Source organism: Balaenoptera physalus, assembly GCF_965194825.1.
Source record: "Balaenoptera physalus genome assembly, chromosome: X".
NCBI classification, from domain to species: Eukaryota; Metazoa; Chordata; class Mammalia; order Artiodactyla; family Balaenopteridae; genus Balaenoptera; species Balaenoptera physalus.
This window is the reverse complement of record NC_138903.1, coordinates 131,174,585-131,199,624: the sequence shown is the minus strand read 5'-3', so window position 1 is coordinate 131,199,624 and position 25,040 is coordinate 131,174,585. Positions and strand designations below refer to the sequence as shown.

General features: G+C 43.2%; 1 protein-coding gene across 2 annotated transcripts in view; it reads right to left on the bottom strand.

Annotated features, from left to right (window-relative positions):
* Window positions 1–388: 388 nt before the first annotated feature.
* The window catches only part of PASD1 (PAS domain containing repressor 1), a 168,101-nt gene continuing 143,449 nt past the window's right edge, over window positions 389–25,040 (bottom strand). For both annotated transcript variants that reach the window (XM_082444880.1, XM_082444881.1), the window contains 8 exons: window positions 22,629–22,701; window positions 13,634–13,757; window positions 10,890–11,005; window positions 6,517–6,717; window positions 5,985–6,182; window positions 5,369–5,634; window positions 3,832–4,093; window positions 389–2,066 (listed from right to left, as the gene is read on the bottom strand). In XM_082444880.1, the coding sequence (XP_082301006.1) occupies window positions 1,956–2,066; window positions 3,832–4,093; window positions 5,369–5,634; window positions 5,985–6,182; window positions 6,517–6,717; window positions 10,890–11,005; window positions 13,634–13,757; window positions 22,629–22,701 (1,351 nt within the window). In that variant the 3' untranslated portion in view covers window positions 389–1,955. The remainder of the gene's footprint in view (window positions 2,067–3,831; window positions 4,094–5,368; window positions 5,635–5,984; window positions 6,183–6,516; window positions 6,718–10,889; window positions 11,006–13,633; window positions 13,758–22,628; window positions 22,702–25,040) is intronic.

The window sequence follows — 25,040 nt, the reverse complement described above, 5'->3', positions numbered from 1 at the left end:
ACGTCCTGACTGAGTCTTGCTCAGTGAGGAGGCTGTGCTGCCCACCTGGGGGTGAGCTGATGGGGGCGGGGGTCACGGCGGCTGTGTCTGGAAGGTCTGCCACGTGTGGCAGCAGGGGCAGCTCTGTCGTGTTCCTCCAACTTCCTCCACCCTATCAACCCCCGGAGAAATGCAACTCCCATCATTTTCCAGACAGGGGATGCCAATTTGGCTTCATGCTAGAGGGGTAAAGAAATCCTCACCAAGCCACCTTGAGGTCCTGTGGGGTAACGGTAAGGCGATGATGTTCTGGGTCAGGGTCCACCTTGCTGACCTCCTTGCGAGGGGCTGCCCGCTTTGCATCTGCACGTGCTGACACAATGGGAGATGTACCTGAACGTACCAAGGAGGCACTCTGACAAGTGACTGGGCCTGCAGCTGCTTCTTCCCAATGGCTGCGAAGGGTGGTACCTGAAATCAAATAGCCCCCCTGTCTTGCTCAGCTTAGGCTGCCATAACAAAATACTACAGCTGGGGGGTGGGGGTGGCTTCAACAACAGATTTTTATTTCTCACAGTTCTAGAGGCTGTCAGGGTGACCAAGATCAAGGTGATAGCAAGGTAGGTTTTATTCTGAGAACTCTTCTATTGGCTTGTAGGTAGCCACCATCTTGCTGTGAGCTGATATGACTGCCTCTTTGTGCATACAAGGTGAGAGAGGGCGCAAGCTCTCTGTGTCTCTTCTTCTAAGGGCACTAGTTCCGCTATAAGGGCACCACCCCCACGACCTCATCTAAAGCTAATCACCTCCCAAAGGCCCCACCTCCAAATACCGTCCTATTGTCGGTAGAGCTTTAACATATGAATTGAGGGGGACCCATTCAGTCCATAGCACCCTGGTAGAGATCAGGCTACCTGGGGAGTGTCAAGCTTCTCCTGTGGGTATGTGGCCTCACTGTCCCCTTTATTGTAACTTGCCACCGGGGACTGGGGCTTCTTTGCCTTCTTCCTGCAATGGCTCATTACTTTTAAGACTGACATTCAAGGCACATGATGACTTCAGGTTAGGTTATCCAAGCCCCCCCTACCCCGGCTTCCCCGCCTCTGTGCAGACAGCTGGGAAGATGCTCTCCTTGGTGCTTGACTGAGAGCAAATCACTCTTCCTCCAGGAAGTACTCCTGCCCGAAAGAAGAGAAGGAACCTGCACGCAAAGCAAATGGGCACTGTGCCCTTGAGCAACAAGGCTCACCTCTCACGGGCTGTATTAGGCATTGGCACAGTCAACACAGAGTGGGTAGCCCCAGGCCAACTGTGTTGGGCCTCAGCTACCCAGAAGACTTGGGCACACAGCCACTCAGGAAGGCAGGTACCATTTCTAGGTTCCAAAAGTCAGTTATAAGTTCACAGAGAGTTGTAGTAAAACACAATTTTTATTAAACAGCAAAGCGGTAATTACTTTAGCACAAAACTTTTGACCTGGTTTCAGCTTCCCACAGTTGGGTTGCTGTTCCCCATGCGTTTCCCCAGCTTGACTGTGGAGGAGGTGCCGGCCTTGATTGTCAAGGCCAAGGCCTTGGAATTTTCACAGCCTGATATGGAACAGCTTCTACTACATTGCAAACCATACTGGAAAATACTTCTTGTCAGAAAAAGGCTATTCTACCCTGAGTAGACTCTGCAGCCTGCCTGCCCATGGTAGAATCGGTGTCTGCGAGGCTGGGCAGCGCACGCTAGGGATCACAGGCTGCCTCTGCAGCACGACTTCAAAGAAACAGGTTGTGCTCAACTAACAATTACAAAAAGAACTTACCAGGAAAGAAAATGAACGATCCACCCCACCCCCTACCCCTTACTCCAGGGGACTCTGTGAACCTTGGAGGTCCCCTGGTCATGCAGGCCTCATCAGCTTGTCTCCCCCTCTTCTCTTGAGGCTAGAGAGGAAAATACAGGTGATGCTGCTACTCGTGCAAGTCGGACTACACTGAAGACATGAAGTAGCAGATTTGGTCTGGCTCATGTTTCACGTGGTCTTGGGAAGTCTGTAGACCTGAAGAGCCCTGGACTTCTGCCTCAGGGGCTGGTGCCTGCTGGGAAAAAGGGGGACAAAGTGGAGTCCTTTGCTAGAGTTCCTGGGGCCATTTTGCAGCGGTGGGAGAATCCCTTTAGTCTGAGTCAGCAGGCCAGTGAGAAGCAAGTCTTTGGAACACAAGCCTGCAAAGTGCTGGTAGAAGTTGGAGCTGAGGAAATGGGATCGCCCCTGTTTCTCTCTCCCAATGGCATCTTGCCTTAAAGACCAGCAGAAGCAGTCCTGGGCTCTCCCAAACTTGTCTGAATGCCTAAGGCTACTGGGCCCCGTGTCTGGCCCTCCCGGTCTAGTTCCCTACCAGCCATGGCCAGCCGAGGACTCAGAAGGTCTCTCCCTGCCCCTACCTTTGGCCCTCACCATTCTGCTCAGGCTAGGCGACTTCCACACTGAGCCTGACTGGCAGCTACCAGGCTCACTGGAGCAATGAGACAGGGAGAGGTAACAACCCACTCTGGGCTGTGGACAGGGGAGGCGGGACAGACACACAGATGGTGTTCCAAGGAGTGGGCTGTGCGAATCTTTTCTGCTGGAGAAAGAGGGACCCCTTGGGCTGGGTTTTGAAGGTGATATAAGATTTCAACAAGTGGAACTCAAGAGGGTGGAGGAGAAGGTAGAGGAGACAGAAGGAGCAGGGCTGCACTATGGGCAGAAAGCCAAAGGTGTCTGGGGACCCGGTGAGAGGGAGGGTCCAGAGCGTGGAGAAGACGAACCAGAGCAGGGTGTGGGGAGCCCCTGAAGTCTCGTGGACAGGGAGCCTCCAACACAGTCCCACCTTTGGCTGGTCCACTGCATTCTCCCATCTGTGCAACCTTGCGGAGTCCTCCCTTCCCCACTTCCCCGCGACATCTGCTCAGCTTGCTCTGCCTCTCAGGGCCCATCCAGAGGGTAAGTGCCTTGAGAGCAGGCATGAGGAAGGCTCTCACCAGAGCCTGGCTTGGTAACTGAACCACAGGATCCACTGACCATCTGATGTCTTCGTGTGGGCAGTCCCTCTAATGGGCCAACTTTCTGGAGGGCTCGTGGCCCAGCTGGTCAAGGGGTCTATGTGAAGTTAATCATAGCCATTTAAAATATCCAGTCCCCTTCATTCTGCCTTAGTTTACTGGGTTTTTTTCTTGTTGTTAGTTTTTGTTTTTTTTTTTAAGAATCCAAACACCCTTTGTAAATGCTGTTAGTCAGATTGAGAGTTTGTGGTCCCCAAGGGGCCTGCTGGGAGTGTACCTGGGAAGTAAAACCTGCTATGTGACTGCCATCTGGACCAGCTCCCGCCACTGCCCTAGCAACACAGCCAAGACAGATGGTCCCCAAGGTGGGGTCTGCCCTGCCAAATACGGGGCACCCCATGGATGGATACCTTGCACATTCATTCAGTGGAAGGACTCCTGGTTTATCATCAGTACAAGGAAACATGCCACACCAGGCCTTGGATTCTGTAGCACAACTAAAGATCCAGAAGTTCAGAAAGTGGTCTGGGCTGGGGCATTGAGCTCAGCATATGGCAGGACTCATTTTGCCCAGGAAACATATTTGTGAGAGGTTTCCAAATCAGATCGCCTTTAATATCACCGAGGACAGCTCACTTTTTCATGGAAGCCTAGAGAATCTTTTTGCTCAGCCATGACTGCTACCCCATGTGGGTACCCACCCTCAGATTTCTTTGAGCTTTGAAGTGTGGATTTCACACACGGAACATATGGGGAAGGGTCCAGCCTCGGTGCAGAACTTCCTGACCTGGGCCAGGGGGCAGAGGAGAAGGGGGTGTATACCTGGACCCAGGTAACTTGGTCCTGCAGGGAGGCCTGCTCACTGGGAGGCCAAGTATTAACTTGGAGGTAAAGCTGATGCTCTGGGTCTTCCGGCTGTTGCCAAAGTTGAATGTAATCCTCTGGGACCTGCAGCGTGACTATGTTTGAGTCAGAACTTATCTGATACTGAGGGATGATGGTAGAAGAAATCATCTCATAGCTTGGGGTTTGTGCCAGGACCACTGGACCCAGGCAGGGCTCCTGCTGGTCCTCAGGAAGAAAACTGTAAGAGAAGAAACACGTTACAGTGACACGGGTCTAGAAACGATGGCCCAGGAGACACTGTCTTGCTCATTACTGGGTGCTCAAGGAACATTTGCTTTGAGTGGCTAAATCAGGATTCATTTGCTTGGACTCTCACTTTGGCCCGAATAAGTCTCAAAGTAAAGCGAATGTAAACATTAAGAAAAATTAGTCATTTATATCAAGTGGTTTTATTTCTATTACTTGGACAGTCCTGGTTCTTCCACGATGGTAACCTCTGTGGCCTTGTGTCGCTTCACCTACCCCAAATTCAGGAACTTGCCCTTGGTCGCTGAAGGAGCTCACAGCCGAGAGGAGCTTGCAAGGTCTGTTTTCCTTCTCTAAGTCCAGGGCTCCCTCTATCACCCTAAACCTGGGGGTCGTGTGATAAACAGAGATTTCTGAGCGTCATCCCAAACTCTGAATCTGTACTGTCAACAACCTCTTCAGGTTGATTCGGATGATCAGGCCAGTGGGAAACATGGCACTAAGCCACCCCACATGTCAGGGACACTGATCCTAAAGGAACGCCCGGAAGAAAATCCAGAGAGCTCTGGGAGACCCGCTCAGAGAACTGGCATTCATTCAAAAATAGTTATTGGGTGCCAAGAATGTGCTACACAGCCCTTCATTGCTGAGCAGAACCTTCTTTTTCTGGCATTTGGGACCAAAAATTTTATCCCTGAGCAGAAAATGTGTTCGTGTGCTCATACTGCCTCCCAGGACTTGGTCCTTCTGTGTTCTTGGCTCTTTAGGCATCCAATGGCAATCTAGCAACTCTTTCACACCTGCTTCTCCCATAGAGATCGTCAGTGCCCTGGAGACCCCTTCACCTGGTCTACTGTGACCACTGGATCCCAGGGAATTGGAAGAAGGAAGCTAGGAGCCAGGAGTCATTCACCTGGGACACTCAAGACTTTACCATAGACACCCTGTGCTGTGAGACTGGGCTTGGGTGGGTGAAGTCAAGTGACTTCAAGAGTGGCATGCTAATTCCCTAGCTTGGAGACTTCCTGATCTGGTCCTCTTATTTTCACGGAGGTGCCTCTGTTCCATCAAGGCATGCTCGGCTATGCACCATGCCTGCGGAGGCGGGGTTCAGCGGCCACAGAGCAGGATGAGTGGGAGTATGTTGCTTGGGATGAGGGGACTTTTGGTGCCCGTGGGCAAGTCACCCACGGTTTCAGGTATGGTGTCCAGCCACGAGGGGAAAGCAGTGACCTCAACCCTTATTACCATTCCGTGCACTTCTTACCTATGACTCCTGTCTTCCTGGCCCCCAAGGCTTTCACCATGATCGTCGCCAGAGAGCTGTTGCTCAGCTACTAATTGGACAGGAGCCGTGGTGGGCTGGGTCAGCATAAACATATGGGTGTTATCACTGAGGGGCAAGGAGAGGCCAGGTTGGGTTGGCAGGAGTATTTGCAGCACAGGGTTCTCCACAGTAACATTATGCTGCTGTGACTGCTCCTGCAGCCTCTCCTGCTGTGGCGGGCATTGCACCAGCTCCTGAGCGGGCTGCTGTGTCAAAAGAAAAGAGATAACAGAGCCTCTCAGAAATGGAACACGAACGCTCCATTCTCCCAAGGTGGAAGACAATAGCAGTGCCGCCTCTCTGGGTGACTGTCTGCTTGTTCGGGCACGAGCTGCAGTCGTGCTCCCAGCTGTGAGAAGCTGCGGTGCAGCACATATGTACACGCACATGTGCGTGTGTGTCCAGGTCTGGTTGGCCAGGATATTTTTTTATCTCAGGCAAACGAATTGCAGCCAACTGGGTAGCCACTGGCTCCTCAAGGAGAAACAGCTGAGCCCACATTTTCATGAAAATGAAATCCCCTTTCAGCTACACAGATGAAACAGGCTTTCCATACCTGGGAAGAGGCGTCACAGGGCTCCTCAAGCTCCTCAGGGAACTGGAAGGACTGGGATGAATATGACCCACAGAAATGCTTGGCCTCCCTGACGTCTGGGAAGGACCTGTTCATTGGCTCAATGAGTTGTTTCTTGGGCACTGGCTCCAAAGACTGGGGCTCAGGACTGTGAATGTGGCGTGAGGTAGACGGCTGCATCTGTAAGGACACAGTACCACAAAGGTCTTATTCAGGGGCCACAGCTTTCCTTAGGGCACAAGACATGCTGGTCATGGAGCAAGACTGCCTACAGGCCAGCCCACAGGAAGCCTTGGCTGTACATGAGCCACATCTGCCACTGCCAGGGCCTGGCTGGGCCCTCCTCAGCTCTTGCAGCCAAGAGAAAAGGGGCAAAGCCAAAAGTCCCTGCTGAAGATCATTCCAGATGTCCCATGCTACCCTGGAGGCAGCAGCTGTTACTATTAGCAGGCCCTATTGACTAACTCCTTTAAGACTGTCAAGGTCCCTTTCTCCTCTCCCTTCCGCCACTTACATAGAACTGGCCTTTGACCTGGAACTTGGAATCCTGCATTGCCTGGAGCTGCTCCTTCAACATTTCCAGCGTGTGGCTCTGGTTCCGGATCTCACCCTGCAGCATCTGCGTCATCTTCTCCTGCTGCTTCTGGAACTTCTTCATCAGCTCCGTCTCCCATCTGTTGATGTACCATGTGATGGATGGTGGTGGGTGTAGTGACTGTGGGAAGGAATCACTTATGGTTCATATACAGGACCATTGGGTTCTCCAAATTCTACCATATTGCTTTATTTCCAAGTTTTGAAAGACTGAAAATGAGAAAAATGACACTCCAACCCTGATTTCATTCACTACTAGAAAGTTTAAAGAAATGGTTAGGGAATCCAGAAATTCTATATCAGAAATGGATTATGGGGATCATTTAGTCTAATTTTCCCCCTAAACATAAAGCTGTGGAATTGGCCCAGAGACATGAAGTAACCTTCCCAAAGTCCTTAGTGAAAGAGTCAGAGTGAAGCAGGTCAGATCACAAATGAGACATGGGGAAACACCTATCGATGCCTCTGCTAGCAATGCAGGAAGAAGAAGGATGCTCAACTGGCACTTCCTTTACTCCAGGCACTCGTCTAAGCACTGTACAGAATTCACAGATCCGATTTTCACAATCCCCGATCAAGTAGGTACTGTCCATACACAACCATAGTACTTGGTGGAATACTCTCTGCTTGGCCCTAGAAATCTAATTTTAACTTGAGTACCAGCCTCAGATCTGGAAATAAACAAATGTACAGGTTGATAAGATTAGAGAATGTGTTGGGGGACAAACTAATGCTTCGGATTGGCTGGAAAGGAGGGATGAGGCAAATCACACGTGGAAGGGAAGCCAGGAAAAGAGCCTTGTGCAAACCATACCCATTTAGGTGGCCGGGGAACTTGAATTTTATTCATCAGCCACCTTGCACTGCTGCCAGGAGGAGTGTTCTAAAACACAAATCTGATTGGGGAAGTAACATGCTCACATCAATGTTGTACAACATGCCTTCTGGCAGCTGTGTGGAAGATGAACTGACAGGAGGAAGTAAGTTTAGAGTCAGAGAGAAGCTAGTTAGGAGGCTGTAGAGGTAATTCAAGGTAGAGATAACAGGGGCCTAAAACAGATCAGAGACAGGAAACAGAAAGGAAAGGTCAGGGGAGTGTCCAAGATGGCAGAGTAGGAAGACACTGAGCTCACCCTCTGCCATGGGCACACCAAAATTACAACTGTCTACAGAGCAACTGTTGATCAGAAGACTTGAAGACCAGCAGAAAAGATCTTCTACAGCTACACAGATAAAGAAGGAACCATAAAGATATGGGTGGCAGGGATGGAGTCACAGGATAGTCAAGACCCATACCCCCAGGGTGGGTGACCCACAGACAGGAGGATAATTACAATTGCAGAGGTCCTCCCCAAGGAGTGAGAGGTCTGAGCCCCACATCAGACTCCCCAGGCTGGGGGTCCTGCCCTGGGAAGATGAGCTCCCAGAAGATTTGGCTTTGAAGGCCAGTGGGGCTTACTTTCAGGAGAGCCAGGGAGCATAGGAAATAGGGATTCCACTCTTAAAGGATGCACACAAACTCTCACACACTCTGATACCCAGGGCAGAATCAGTAATTGGATAGGAGCCTGGGTCAGACCCACCTGCTGATCTTGGAGAATCTCCCAGAGAGGCAGCAGGCAAATGTAGGTCACTCTGGGGACACAGAAACTGGTGGCAGCCATGGGGGGGAGCTCGTTCTGGCACAAGGACACTGGTGCTGGCAAGAGCCATTTTGGAGGCCTCCCTCTAGCTTATTAGCCCCAGGACCCAGCCTAGCCCTGGCCCAACAGTCTATAGGTGCCACTTCTGGGATGCCTCAGGCCAAACCAATAGCCGGATAGGGACTCAGACCCAACCACCAGCAGGCTGGCTGCCTTAGGACCACCTGAGCTCCCAGCTACCCCGGGACCTGATCCCATCCACCAGAGGGTTCAGGATATGGACCTGCCCACCAGGAGCTGGCACTAGCCTCAAGCCGCCCTGGGCCCCAGCCCTGCCCACTGGCAGGCAGACACCAGCTCCAGGACCACTGTAGCCCCACAGACTGCCCTGTCAGGACCTAGTCTAAAGACATCACCAAAAAACGACCAGAACTTATAAATGAATTTGGTAAAGTTGAGGGTACAAAATTAATATACAGAAATCTGTTGCATTTGTATACATTAACAACAAACTATCAGAAAGAGAAATTAACGAAATAATCCCATTTACAACTGCATCAAAAAGAATAAAATACCTAGGAATAAACCTAAGGAGATTAAAGACCTATACTCTGAAAACTATAAGATACTGGTGAAAACAACTGAAGATGCCATGAATAGGTGGAAAGCTATACTGTACTCACGGACAGGAAGAATTAATGTTGTTAAAATGACCATATTACCCAAGGCAATGTACAGATTCAATGTAATCTCTACCAAAATACCAATGGCATTTTCACAGAAGTAGAATAATTCTAAAATTTGTATGAAAACACAAAAGACGCTGAAGAGCCAAGATAATCTTGAGAAATAAGAACAAAGCTGGAGGTATCATGCTCCCTGACTTTAGACTACACTACAAAGCTACTGTAATCAAAACAGAATAGTACTGGCACAAAAACAGACATATAGATCAATGGAACAGAATACAGAGCTCTGAAATGGACCCACACTCATATGGGCAATTAATCTACAACAAAGTTGGCAAGAATATACAACAGAGAGAAAACATTCTCTTCAATAAATGGTATTGGGAAAACTGTACAGCAACACGCCAAAGAATTTCACAACTTGCATAAAAGTAAATTCAAAATGGATTAAAGAGTTAAATGTAAGGCCTGAAACCATAAAACTTCTGGAAGAAAACGTAGGCAGTATGCTCTTTGACATCAGTCTTTAGTAATATTTTTTTTGATATGTCTCCCCAGGCAAGGGAAACAAAAGGAAAAGTAAACCAATGGGACTACATCAAACTAAAAACCCTTTGCACTGCAAAGGAAACTATCAACAAAATGAAAAGGCCACCTACCAAACAGGAGAAAATATTTGCAAAAGACATATCTGGTAAGGGGTTAATATCCAAAATATACAAAGAACTGATACAATTCAACATCAAGATGGCAGAGGAGTAAGACGTGGAGATCACCTTCCTCCCTACAAATACATCAAAAACACATCTACATGTGGAAAAATTCCTATGGAACACTGACTGAATGCTGGCAGAAGACCTCAGACTTCCCAAAAGCTTTGCTTTAGCCATTTGTCCTAGGTTTCTGGCTGTCCGTTTTTTTTTTTTTTCAGTATAGATTTTAGCGCTTGTTATGATTGGTGGATTTGTTTTTTGGTTTGGTTGCTCTCTTCTTTCTTTCTTTCTTTTTTCTATTTTTAATAATTTTTTTTATTTTTTATATTAATAACTTAATTTTTTTTCCTTCTCTCTTTCTTTTTTTTTCCTCCCTTTTTTTCTGAGCCATGTGGCTCACAGGGTCTTGGTGCTCCGGCCGGGTGTCAGGCCTGAGCCTCTGAGGTGGGAGAGCCGAGTTCAGGACATTGGTCCACCAGAGACCTCCCGGCCCCACATAATATCAAACGGCGAAGCTCTCCCAGACATCTCCAACTCAACGCTAAGACCAGTTCCACTCAACAGCCAGCAAGCTACAGTGCTGGACACCCTATGCCAAACAACCAGCAAGACAGGAACACAACCCCACCCATTAGCACAGAGGCTGACCTTAAAATCACACTAAGGTCACAGACACCCCAAAACACACCACTGGACGTGGTCCTTCCCACCAGAAAGACAAGATGCAGCCTCATCCACAAGAACACAGGCACCAGTCCCCTCCACCAGGAAGCCTACACAACCCACTGAACCAACCTTACCCACTGGGAGCAGACACCAAAAACAATGGGAACTACGAACCTGCAGCCTGTGAAAAGGAGACCCCAAACACAGTAAGTTAAGCAAAATGAGAAGACAGAGAAATACACAGCAGATGAAGGAGCAAAGTAAAAACCTACCAGACCAAACAAATAGAACGGAAACAGGCAATCTACCTGAAAAATAATTCAGAGTAATGATAGTAAAGATGATCCAAAATCTTGGAAATAGAATGGAGAAACACAATAAACATTTAACAAGGACCTAGAAGAATTAAAGAGCAAACAAACAATGATGAACAACACAATAGATGAAATTAAAAATTATCTAGAAGGAATCAATAGCAAAATAACTGAGGCAGAAGAACGGATAAGTGACCTGGAAGATAAAATAGTGGAAATAACTACTGCAGAGCAGAATAAAGAAAAAAGAATGAAAAGAGCAGAATACCTGGTCCACCTCTTGCTTCTCATCCACCTGCTCCATCTCACCCATCTGGTCCATCTGCTCCACATGTTCCACCTCAGGTTCCAACCTCTGTTCAAAGCTCTGCAAAGATGATGTTGCTGAGGAAGAAAAGACAGTGGAATTCATGATGAAAAAAGCAAAAGTACTAACACTATCAAACAGATTACACAGATATCTCTGTTTATTTCCTGTTATAAATTATAAAAACAGGAAAGTCCAGTTTTATTCCATATTAATGATTAGGTGTGCCAGGTACCAGGAGTAATACAGAACACTACTTAAAAATCTGTTCATATCTGAGGGACTTCCCTAGTGGCACAGTGGTTAAGAACCCGCCTGCCAATGCAAGGGACATGGGTTCGAGCCCTGGTCCGGGAAGATCCCACATGCCGCGGAGCAACTAAGCCCGTGTGCCACAACTACTGAGCCTGAGCTCTAGAGCCCACGAGCCACAACTACTGAGCCTGTGCACCACAACTACTGAGCCTGAGCTCTAGAGCCCACGAGCCACAACTACTGAGCCTGTGTGCCACAACTACTGAGCCCACGTGTTGCAACCACTGAAGCCTGTGCACGTAGAGCCTGTGCTCCATCCACACAAGAGAAGCCACCGCAATGAGAAGCCCATGCACAACGAAGAGTAGCCCCCACTCGCCACAACTAGAGAAAGCCCACATGCAGCAACAAAGACCCAGCACAGCCAAAAATAAATAAATTAATTAATTTAAAAAAATTTGTTAAAAAAAATCTGTTCATATTTGAAAATGAAGTAAAAGAAGGGAATGTCTCACTTTACCTCCATCCATCCAAGCATAAGTGGGCACCCAACCCATTCGTGTTGTGTCTTTTCTTTATAAAAGTTCTTTTGGCTCTGCTTCTGGAATTTGGTCCCTTCCAACTGATAAAACCAAATCAAACCTACTCATAAATCACTTCTGTAAACCTAGGTTCCCTAGAATGTGGGATCTTGGGAGTGCCTGAAGCGTTCTTGGAGGTGTTGTGACATGACTTTCCTTTGGCAGCCACAGAAAGCAAAGTGGAGAACATTATTTGAATAATGCAAAATTATAGAGTCATTTCAGGAAAGAGTTTGTCAGTTCTCTTCATACACACTTCCCATATGACCCAGTAGTCCCACTCCCAGGAATTTACCCAAATGAATTAAAAATATATAGGCACACAAAAAACCTCTATGCAAATGTTTATGGTAGCTTTATTTATAATCACCAAAAACTTGGAAACAACCCAGATGTCCTTCTTCAGATGAATGAGTAAAAAAAAAAAAAAACACACACACACACAGAAAACACTGTGGTGCATTCATAAGATTAAGTACTACTCAGCAAGAAAAAAGGAATGAACCATTGATTCACACATGTATGAATCTTAAATTTATTTTTTTAACAAAGCCAGACCAAAAAAGGCTAGGCATTGTATGATTCCATTTACATGACATTCTGATAAAAGGAAAGCAGAGATGGAATGCAGATCAATGGTTGCCAGAGGATGGGGGACAGAGTTTGAGTTCAAAGAGGCAGCACAAAGGAATTTGGGGGGTGACATAACTGTTCTGTTTGGTACTGTGGTGATGGATGTATGACTCTTTGCCTTTGTCAAGAACTGCACACCCCAAAGAGTGGATTTTACTGTGTGTAAAGTAAATTGCTCTTATACATTTTTGAAATCACAATCATGGGTTCATGGACTTTGTTCCCGTTTTGTTTTGAAAGGATTTTTTAAACAAAGCTTTGAGATTGACAGCAATAATGGAAGAATTGTTAACTAGAATATTTCAAAAATAGAAGCATTACTTCTATATGTGGACATTCCACAATACAAGTATGATAAGGTCAGCTAATTGGAGGACATGATTTGCATTATGTATCCACCACTGCTTTAAGTTTTGTATTTTTTATACAATTATATTTATGAAATGTCGTCAATACTGAAACTCCTGTAGTAAATGTCACTGTTTTTGAGAGACTTTACTAACAATTCTTTTTATAGTACAGTTTTTAAAAAACAAAAGGTTTCTTTGGACTGCAACTACTATGCCATAGCAGAAAAGGCTGCACAAGTATGAGAAGATAAGATGCTACTCCTCCTAGGACTGAGATCTAGCACCAATCTTTAGATTAAAATTAAATGGGAGATTTACAATGTTTTGTTAGTTTCAGGTGTAAAGCAAAGTGATTCAGTTATATGTATATGTATATATACAGATTCTTTTCCATTATAGGTTATTGCAAGATATTGAGTATAGTTCCCAGTGCTATACAGTAGGTCCTTGTTATTTATCTATTTTATATACAGTGGTGTCTTATCAGTTAATCCCATACTCCTAATTTCTCTCTCCCCCCAGTCCCCTTTGGTAACCATAAGTTTGTTTTCTATGTCTGTGAGTCTATTTCTGTTTTGTAAATAAGTTAATTTGTATCATTTTTTTAGATTCCACATATTATATTTCAATAAAAACTTTAAAAAATTAAGTGGGAGAGAATAATACCATTCCCAAGCACTTGAACCATTGATAAGATATTCATTTTCACTGCTCTCAAATCATCATCTCAAAAAATTTACAGAAGATGAAGAAAGTTAGAAATCACTCTTGCAATTTCACACCATTATAAATAGAACATTATCTTCATTTGAAAAACTGTAACTACACTCTGTAGGCCACTATTTTTCTTCTGAGAGTCCTCATCCAAATGTCCAAATGTACCCACCTGGCGATTCAGGTATGGTTTCCAAGGTGGATGTGGAGTCATGAGATGTAACAGACTTTCTTTTAGTGACACGAACAGATTTTTGTCGTCCATGCTGGTCAGCCATTACAATATCAACTTGACCCTAGGAATTTCCAAAGGGGACGGAGAAGATGACATTTCAATTTGGCGACAAAGATACATAAAACAACAAGAAACTGGCAGAACACAAACTCTGATGCGTTTCACTTCATTTCTAACATTGTTTCAATAAATTGAATACCTAACACAAAACCATCATGAAACACGTACTTGAAAAAAATTGCTGGAAGATAACAACAAGCAAAGATTATGGGTGCCACATGCTATCCAACGTCAAAACTCAGAAGAGAAATACGGTATAGATGTGCTAAAAGCACAAGCATAAGAAAAATGTGTGCCAACCAAAGGCCGTGGCTATATATATATATGCACTGCAGAGGTGTTGGTAGCATGCCGGTTCAGAGAAGTGGGAAGGCTGTAGGAGAACTACTCCCACTGATGGGGCCATTTTTCTAGAGGTCCTGCACGTACAGGCTAGGCTTAGAGAAAGGAGAGGATGACTGGGGGCTGTTTAACCACTTCATGTTTTTTACACAAATTAAAGTTGAAAGTATTAGTAGCAAAAGTACCTTTAATATATAGTAGCAGAGAGATGGAAGTGGCCCTGGGGAGCTTCTAGTGCAACTTCCCCATTTGATAGTGTCAAAGAGGAGAAGGTCATACAGCAAGTTAGGAGCAGAGTGAGTGATATAATCCAGTGACTTCAAACTCAGCACCACTTTCCCTAACCCTGGTACCTCAATTTAAGCCATTTGTTGCTTTAAACCATATACATTATATTCCCATTTAGTGATGCACTTCCATTTCCATAATAACTGGATCCTTTCTGAATAGGCTGGGGCTCACTGCTCATATGAAATTTAAGTACCTGGTTTATCAGTGAAATCTTGTACATCTCTGCCAAAAAATTGTTTGTTTGTGTGTTTGTTTGTTTGGGACTGGATTAAGACATAGACTCATGCTCATTTTTCCTTAAGGAAGCTGTTTGTTGGAGCACTTTCATCCAGATCAAATCCCAGCATTTGAACTTCAGGAAATTGTGCAACTTCACTGTTCAAGTACACTGTGTTTTGTACTCTTCAAAATAAGCAATATGTTTCTGGGGATGTGGCTATCTTTTCATTATTTAGAAAGATATTCTGCTGGGGTGGTATTCATTGAGATAGGATATGACCTCTCTTTCTCTGTCTTCTTGCTTCTGCTCTTTATCATAGCCATATGTCAATTTAATCACTAGCTCCTTGCTTCCTGGATGATTTTCAATAGAAATGTATATACTTGGGTGTTAAGATGTCCATTTTTGTGCATTCATAATTTTTAGCCCATCAATATAAATGCAGTGAGTTTAAATGATCTCAACTGATGGAATCATGTGCAGTAATAGTAAATGGCTTGGGAAAAAACAAAGCAAAGAAACTATTTTGAAAGCTAAAAGATTCCAGTTTAAAATACAATTAGGACGAAGGCCTGAAGACAGTCTTTCAAGAGAGGCAGCTAGAAGCTAAAAAGAAAGATGAAATGAACATGCATACATGGGGGCAGGGAGGCAATCAATAAGCTTTTACAAGTTCAAGAGGAGTTTTGGATTCACTTTTACTCCGTAACAGTTTTCATGAACAATACACTAAAGGATTTTAAAGAGAAGCATGGCCTTTGAGGCTAGACACAGAGCAGGCTTCCAGTGCAGCCTCCAATACCTGATGCTCTTGTGACCTAGAAAGGAGTGTACATTGCGGGGGCGGCACTCCAGAAGTATGTCCTCCAATTTTCACATTTTCCCCTTGATTAGCTTAATGTCAAAAGTGCTCTGCCTAATTTTTAAGAGATGCTTGCATTTTACTTTTTGGAAAAAAAAAAGTGCCATAGGGCTTCCAGTCAAGATGACAGATTGAATAGCCATGGGAAAAACCCTAGGTAAAATAGAATAGAATTTTACAAATGCACTCCTTTAAAAAAAAAAAGACAGAAATAAATTAAAAGTCATAGGAATGATCAAAAGCATGATGAATAAGCTCTAGAGAGTAGAGGTCTACTGGACAACATTGTACCTGTAGTCAACAATAACGTATACTTAAAACTTTGTTAAGAGGGTAGATCTCATGTTATGACTCTTATGGCAATAAAATAAATTTTCTTTAAAAATAGGGTAAAAAAAATTCTCTCTGGAGAATTCCCTGGTGGTGCAGTGGTTAGGACTTGGTGCTTTCACTGCCGAGGGACCGGGATCGATTCCTGGTCAGGGAACTAGGATCCCACAGGCCACACAGTGTGGCCAAAAAATAAATAAATAAAATAAAACTAAGCCAAAACAAGATAAAAATACATTTTACAAATTCTCTCTGGATCCCACCTCTTCTCCACCTACTGCCCTGTTTATGTGATTCCCTTGACAGCAAAACTTCTCAAAGGGAAGTCCTCAACATCTCCAGTTCCACTATCCTCTCTTAAACCTACTCAATCAGATGTTATTTCCCTGCCCCCATCTACACTCCACCAAAACTTTTCTCAAAGTCAGCAATGGCTTCCAGGTCCTAAATCTAATGGTCACTTCTGAGTCATCAATCTACCTAATCTATCAGCAGTGTTTGGCACTGTCATCACTCCCTCCTCCTGGAAATACTTTCTTCACTTGGCTTACCTCTTACCTCACTGGTCTCTCCTTCTCTTCTCTCTGATCTCTTAACGTTGGGGGTGCTCCAAGCTTAGTCCTTCGTCCTTATCTCTATCTTTACTTCCTCCCTTGGTCACTTCATCCAAGCTTTTAGCTTTAAGACCATCCATGTTGATGATTCCCATATCCTTATCTCCAGGCCAGCTCTGCATTTCCAATTAACTATGTAGTAGGCTTCTCAAACATTTTCAAAACTGAGACCCTGTATTACACCTTCCAACAAACACTCCTAAGCCTGCAAATTCTTCCCACAGTTTTCAAAGTTAATGCAATACCATCCTTCCAGTTGCTCAGGTCAAGCACCTTAAAGTCATCCCTAACTTCTCTCTCTTTCTCACACATTTCATCCGATGTCAGCAAATCCAAGGGCTCTATCTTCAAAATATATCTACAAAGAGACCACTTCTCACAATTTCCACTGTTACTACCCTGGTGCAAGCCATCGTCATCATCTCTCACTTGGATTGCTGAGATAACCCCCTAACTAGGCTCCCAGCTTCCACTCTTGCCTCTGCTCCCCACAGTCTATTCTCAACATAGTGACTCTTTTTAATAAACCAAACATATCACATCATTCTTCTGCTCATAACTCTCCAATGGCTCCCCATTTCATTTAGAGTAAAATCCAAAATCCATACAATGGCTTCCAAGGCCCTACTTGACCCGACTGCCATGACATCTCTGACTTCATCCGTACCTACTCTCACTTTTGCTCACTCTGCTCCAGCTATTCCTCTAAATACCAGGCACACTTCCACCTCAAGGCCTTGCACTGGTTTTCCCTCTTCTTGAATTTTCCCCCAGATATCTTCATGGCTAGCTTTCTCACCTCCTTCAATCTTTGCTCATACTTAACACTGCACTCTCCCATCTGTTGCATTTCCAATCCTTCGCTTCCTGCTCTACTTTCTTCAATAGCTCTTCTCACCTTCTAATATATGATTTGTTTATTTACTATACTTATCTTATTTATCTAAGTCTATCTCCTCCTGTTGGAATGTAAGCTCCTCTAGAACAGGAATTTTTCAATTTTGTTAACTGATGTATCTACTCCCCTCACCTAAAACAGTGTATGTTACAAAGTAGGTGTTGAATAAATATTTGGTCAATGAATTAATAAATGAATCTAAAATGGCCTTTAAAAATAGGTATGTTTAAAATGTTCAAAAATATAAAGAAAAGGAAGTCATAAAACAAAGAATAGGACAATATGAGAAAACAAAGAGCTTTGATTTGAAGGCAGATGCTTCACTGTGTAGGAAGAGCATAGATATTGGGACCAGACAGGCCTTGGTTTTAATCTGGGCTCTGCCATTTATTATGTAACTTTGGGCAAGTTTTTCAATAGCAAGAATCCAAGATTCACCATCTGTAAAACTGGAATAATAATGCCTCATAGAGTTATTGTGGGGGTCAAGCACCTAGCCCAATGCTTGACACGTAAGTCCTCAATAAAACTTAATCCTAAATACCATGTCACCCCCCACTCCCCACACCCCTAGATTGAGTTAGGGCTGACCTTCTTAGACCACTTTCTGGATACAATAAGTATCGGATGGATGAACACATGATTAAGTGCTTAGCACACAGTAGGTGTAAAATCAATGGAAGATGCTTTCATGATTGCTCCCTAACTCAGGTTTGTCCTGTCCTCCTCATTAACACATAATCAGCTTGGGCAGAGGGCTTCTGAGTCTGATATATACTATGGCTCTCCTGCCCCACCCAGCCCCTGGTACATGCTCAAAGCCAGCTCCTTCTAAAGAACAGTCTACCAGCTCCAGGTACAATGGATTTGAGTGAAAAAGCAACCTGATAACGTACAAGCTCCAATTTTGCCAAAATGCCTGCGTAGTGCAACACAGTCCAGGAACAACAGATCTCTAGGGATGGATGACAGAATGTCAGAAGCTGGCAACACGAGTCACCTAAACTCATCATTTAAAATAAAGTATTTGGGACAGAGTCAATTAGGAAGAATTTGCTTTGGATTGGCATTGATGCTACTACTTAAAGCCACTGCTGTTCAAATGGTGAGGTGGTGGTTCTGTGGAAAGAACTTTGTTCTCAATACATTGCCTTGTTCTCAACTCCTTGCCAGTTAACAGCTGTTCTCAACAGAACATGCCTTTTTTGAATACAGCATTGTCCATAGTAACAGCTGACAGATCAAAATATGATGATCCCTGGCAGGGGTCAGTGTATGCTTTGTGTGGTTTTCTTCGTGTTTCTTTTGCTTAGGTTTAGTTGAGATCCTTGAATCTCTGGGTTTATAGCTTTTATCAAATATGGACAATTCTCTGGCCATTATTATTTCAAATATTTCTGTACTTCCCTCTACACTTTGGAGACTCCATTTACACATATATTTGGCCACTTGAAGAGTTTCTAACAGCTAATTGATGCTCTTTTCTTTTTTCTTGTTCTTTTAAAACTTTTTTCTCTTTGTGTTTAATTTTGGAGAATTTCTATTGCTTTGTCTTTAAATCCCCCAATCTACTAAATCTGCAATGTTTAATCTGCCATCAGTCCCATCTGGTGTTGTTTTCATTGCTCAAATTTCAACTTGAGATTTTTCCCCATCTTCCACGTCTCTACTTAAAATTTTGAACATACGTAACACATATGTTAATATTCCTGTCCACTAATTCTAAACCCTGTGTTTGATCTGGGTGAGTTCCTATTGATTGGGCTTTCTCTTCAATAAGAGTTACATATTATTATTGCTTTTTTTGAATGCCTGGTAATCTCTGACTGAATGCCAAATATTGTTAATTTTACCTTCTGGGGGTATTGGATAATTTTGCGTTCCTATAAACATTCTTCATCTTTGTTCTGGAATGTAGTTAAATTACTTGATTTGATCCCTTTGGTGTTGCCTTAATGATTTGATAGTCAGAACCAGAGCAATAGTTAGCCTAGGGCTAATTTTTCCCTATAACTAAGGCAAGACCTTTCTGTGTACTTTTATACCTCATGTCCTGAGTATTATGAGGATTTCCAGTGTGGCTGGTAGAGACAGGAAGTACCACCAGCCCTGTATGAATGCTGGCACTGTTCCCTCTAATCCTCTTGGGTGGTTCTTTCTCCTCACAGATCCCTGGCATCCTCTACCCATGCAGCCCTCTCCCCTCTGGTACTCTGCTAGCAACTTTAGACTACCTAGTCTCACGTCAATCTCCTCAGCTCAGGAATTCCACTGGGATCCCTGTGTGTTCTCCCTCTTGGCTACATGGCCTGGAAACTCGCTAGGTATAAGCTAGGGCAATTGTAGGGCTCATTTGATTCGTTTCCCATCTCTTCAGAGTCCCTGTCCTTTGTTGCCTGATGTCCATTATCTTGAAAACTGTTATTTCATATATTTTTGCCTTTTATTTTTGGCTGTTTTGGGCAGGAAAGTCAATCTGGTCCCTGTCACTCCATCTTGATTGGAAACAGAAGTCCCCCAATTCCATAGTATATTGTACAGTTACTGAAATGATTAAATTTGGGACTGTACAAAGGTAGAATTTAGTGATAAGTGAAAGCCAAAGGGAATGGAGTAGCAGGCAAGCTATCATTATAACTAAGTAAAAAACAGATGCGATGGTAGACTGATACTGAATGGAAATTAGCAAAATTAAATAGCAACTGTGCCCTTGTGATAAGATTATGAATTTCTTTTAAAAAACTTATCTTTCAATGTTAAAATTACTTAGGTTTTATAAATTTTATAAAGTGAGAATTTTTTTAGTCCAACTTTCCTCAGAACATTAAGTTGAAGGAATGGATTCTTCACACATAGCACACTACAGATCCTGGGTAAATATTTGTTGACTGACTGATGAAGTCCGGCTGTCAGCCGTGTAGATGTCAGACTGATGGCCAGAGCTATATGGATGCCTTGGCCTTTTATCCTAGGATAGCTGAAAATTAGTTTGTGTGTAAACAGAGCACTGCTCTATTTAAATTAACCTTCTTCTACCTAATTTCCTCACTGTTTCCTACTGTCTTGAACAGAATGCTAGGTTAAGCAGAGGTACGTCTTCAGAAGGGAGAAAGTTTTATCTACACAGAAGTAGCTTGTTGAATGAGCAAGAGTTGGAAAATACAATAGAAAAATCAGCACCTCATATTGAAAATATGTGTTCACAGCATCTCCATGTTACAGAAGAACTTAAATACCTGCATAGTCCACAGAACATGAAAATCCTTTCAAGCAAAATCACATGGAAGCCTGAAAACCAAAGTGAGAGTCTACACATCCAACCTGTTGATATTGCTCTTGAAATCCCTTTACCAGATATTTAAAGAGTGCTGTAAAAATAATAGTGCTTTAACATACAATATTCATTTGTGCATCTAATGTTTATTATGAGCACCTACTATGTGTGGCCAGCCCTGTTCAAGGTATTTGGTGATATGCTGATGAACAAGAGTACCCTTGCTCTCACAGAAGTTTCATTCTATTGCATGAATACAGACAATATGTTAATAAATGAGGTTCCTTTGAGCATTATCATATATCCTTATGAGGTAGCCTGGCAGAGATTATTACCACTCCCATTTTACAGATAATGAAACTGAGGCTCTCCATGGTAAAATAACATTCCCCCAGTCACATAATTGGCAAATGGCTGAATCAGGAATTGAACCCTTATCTTCTGATGTCTAGGTCATCTTTTCTCTCTGTAGTACTGTCACCACTGCAGCGAACCAGCCTAGCAGCTATGTTACATGCACCCATGGAGTGACAGGTAAGGTGAAAGACTATCCATTGGGAAGGTTTCCTAGGATGCTTTTTCTGTTCTTCTATATCTATTTTTCTTGCAGTTTGATCTTATCTCCCAGAGTAGAATTTAGATCATTGAGGGCAGAACTAGGTTTCATATTTCTATTAATGTGTGTCCCTATAGGATTCTCTAGAGGAATGTCTGGTGAATGGATAATTGGATGATACATTTAATGGCTTAAGAAAAAGATGGAGGCAGGACTTCTCTGGTGGTGCAGTGGTTAAGAATCCGCCTGCCAATGCAGGGGACACGGGTTCGAGCTCTGGTCCAGGTAGATCCCACATGCCACGGAGCAACTAGGCCCATGCGCCACAACTACTGACCCTGCGCTCTAGAGCCCGCGAGCCACAACTACTGAGCCCACGTGCCACAACTACTGAAGCTTGCGTGCCTAGAGCCCGTGCTCTGCAACAGGAGAAGCCACCGCGATGAGAAGCCCGAGCACAACAACGAAGAGTAGCCCCCGCTCGCCACAACTAGAGAAAGCCTGCGCACAGCAATGCAGACCCAATGCAGCCAAAAGTAAATAAATAAAATAAATAAGTTTATAAAAAAGAAAAGGAAAGGATGGAGGACAATCCAGATTAATTAGGAATTGGGTTCTGCCCATAATGGGCAGATGACTCTGCCATCTCATGAGTCTACTCACATAGCCTACAGTAGCAGGCAGGTCACTAACCTCTCATTTCGAAATGCACTCACAAGTCAAAAAGACCTTGAACAATGTCTGGCGTAGAGCACAGCTTAATTCTTTTTAAAGCTACTACAGGGATCATTCTAAGCATGGCCATTACTGGCTCCCAATAAGAAATGGCTACAAAAAGGCAACTGTGCAACACCGCTCAGGTGCTATGCCCATATGGGATATTTCTTGAAATTAAAACCTATGTAGGACAAGGGAAGCTGAATTTGCCACCCCAAAATATGCCTCCTTGGCATAAGGATTATTTTGAGCTGGTTATGTTTAAGAAACAGCAGACAGAGGAGAAGCTCTGAAAACCAACAGAAGTTACTCTACTGTAAGAGATACTTCCATTTGTAAGTGTGTCTCCCTCTTTGCACAGGGAAGAAAAGGATGAGTCGAAATTTCTAGGAACTCTTATCAATGCAGAAATCCAGGACTCAAATCTGCCTAACAAGCTTCCCCACAACTGACTCCCTGCCCCCAACATCTTCTTTTATCTTTAGCTGAAAATGGCATTTAAGCTGGTAGCTTGAGCCATTTTGAAGAGTTATTCAGTATTCCGGGATCTCTCCCACGTATACAAGGAGATGTACATGTTATTAAACATCTGTTTGTTTTTCTCCCGTTAATCCTGTCTTTTTATTACAGGGGCATCTCAGCCAAGAACCCAGAAGCGTAGAGGGAAATTTGTTTTCTTCCCCCACCTTGGCAACACACATTAACTAAAGAATCAACATTATGGGAATAACGGTCCAAGCTTTTACTCTATGTACTCAGTGTACGTACTTCTGAGGCAGGAGCATCAGGTTCAGCATGCAGGAGTTCCATTCTAGAACGTCTTCTTTGGCCTTGAACGCTTCTATAAATAAGTGAAAAGAGAGATGGTAAACACATCTCACTTGCCATTTAAATCTAAATTCTCTATAATACAATAAAAATGAGGTTCTGTTAAAGAGAAAAACCATAGGCCCAAAATGGCATCACTTGTGCTAAAGTCCATGATACCAAACCCAGATTTAATACCTAACTTAACTGCAGTTTCAACCTTCACCACAAATGTAATCTTAATTACAGTCTGGAATTTCCTGGTCAACACCAATTAAGTAATCTGTCACATGGGTCCTCTCTATCCCCCAAGGGAAGAAGAGGCAACCTGCAGGATTAAACCTTTGCCATTACTTTTCTCCCCCAAAAGATGTCCTGGCCTAAAAATAATCCTTTCTTTTCTTTTGCTAATAACTCCCTGGCCCCACCCCTCTTCTTATAAAAACCTTCCATTCTGTACAACCCCTTGGAGCACTCTTCCCATTGCTAGATGGGACGCTGACCAATTCATGAATCGCCTAATAAAGCCAATTCGATTTTCAAATTTACTCAGTTAAATTTTGGTTTTTAACAGTTCAAATAAGAAAAAAAATCTGTTTTATTTTTCTTAATACATAGCATCATCAATCTTTGATGTGTCGCTTTTCCTACAGAGAAAGTTGTTCTGCACCATATCTATAATAAAGTAAATCATCTGGACCCTCATTAGAATGAAGTTTTTTTTTTGTTGAAGTTTTGAATTTTATTTCTTTATTTTTTATACAGCAGGTTCTTATTAGTTATCTATTTTATACATATTACTGTATATATGTCAATCCCAATCTCCCAATTCATCCCACCACCACCCCCCCAGCCACTTTCCCCCCTTGGTGTCCATACGTTTGTTCTCTACATCTGTGTGTCTATTTCTGCCTTGCAAACCGGCTCGTCTGTACTGTTTTTCTACATTCCACATATATGTGTTAATATACGATATTTGTTTTTCTCTTTCTGACTTACTTCACTCTGTATGACAGACTCTAGGTCCATCCACCTCACTACAAATAACTCAATTTTGTTTCTTTTTATGGCTGAGTGATATTCCATCATATATATGTGCCACATCTTCTTTATCCATTCATCTGTCAATGGACACTTAGGTTGCTTCCATGTCCTGGCTATTGTAAATAGTGCTGCAATGAACATTGGGGTGCATGTGTCTTTTTGAATTATGGTTTTGTCAGGGTATATGCCCAGTAGTGGGATTGCTGGGTCGTATGGTAGTTATCTTTGACTTTTCCCTCTTTCTCAACTCTCTTCTGATTTGTATGAAACTTTGTTATTACTTTCTGTCTGTCTTTTCTACCTGGTGTATTTCTTGAAGGCGGTGCACTTCCTTTGAACCTCTTGTATCCCCAGCACATACCACAGTGAAGAGCACTTACTAGGTGTTTTCATGAATATGTGCTGAGTGCATAAAGGAATAAACAAACTGACCAGTTAGTTCATTAAACTATTTGCACATCCCTCATCCCAGGCCTGCTCAGCTTGACACAATTATTTTCAAAGACCAGCTAAGGCTTCCATCTGTTCCTTAAGAGCAATTAAATGACTCCATATTGACTTCTAAATACTAAATACCTTTATGCCTGAGATAAACAGCATGTGAATGAATGTCTAATATGGTACCCACTAACTACATGTGGCTAAATTAAAATCAAAATTAAATAAAATTTAAAATTTAGTTTTTCAGTCACAGCAGACATATTTTAAGTGCTCCATAGCTACACGTGGCCAGTGGCTACTGTATTAAACAGAACAGATTAAAGAGCATTTCTGTCATCACAAAATGTTCTATTGAACAGTGTTATATCAAAGGATGCAGTGGGTGTTACTGGACAAGACACTAACTTTGACAAGAAAACATTATGAGGCAGTTAGGTTTTGCTTTAAATCCACTGGCTTGAATACTGAAAATATAAAATAAAGAAAAGCAAAGTTTTCCAAATTCTTCCATGAATTTACATTTCATACTCCTCTATATGTCAATATAGATGGCAAATATTTGACTTAAAATCAGAATGTACAAATAACCAATAAACACATACATTGTTAATGAAAAGTATTGAGGAGTCTTTCATACCTAACCAGTCTATGCATGTATAAAATAGAGGGTTTGCAGTCACATCCATTGCTGGTCTTTGGTTAGGAACAGATACAAACAGAACTTTCCTTTTCCAAATTGCATCAGTTAATTTTCAAAAAGAAAGAAAACGATCAAAGAACACTTTCCTAGCTATATTTACATGAAAAGAACAGTTTCTAATTTTACGAAGAAAAGTACCTCTGTCTCATTATGTAAAATCTCAAAATGTTACTCTTAAATTGGGCCCT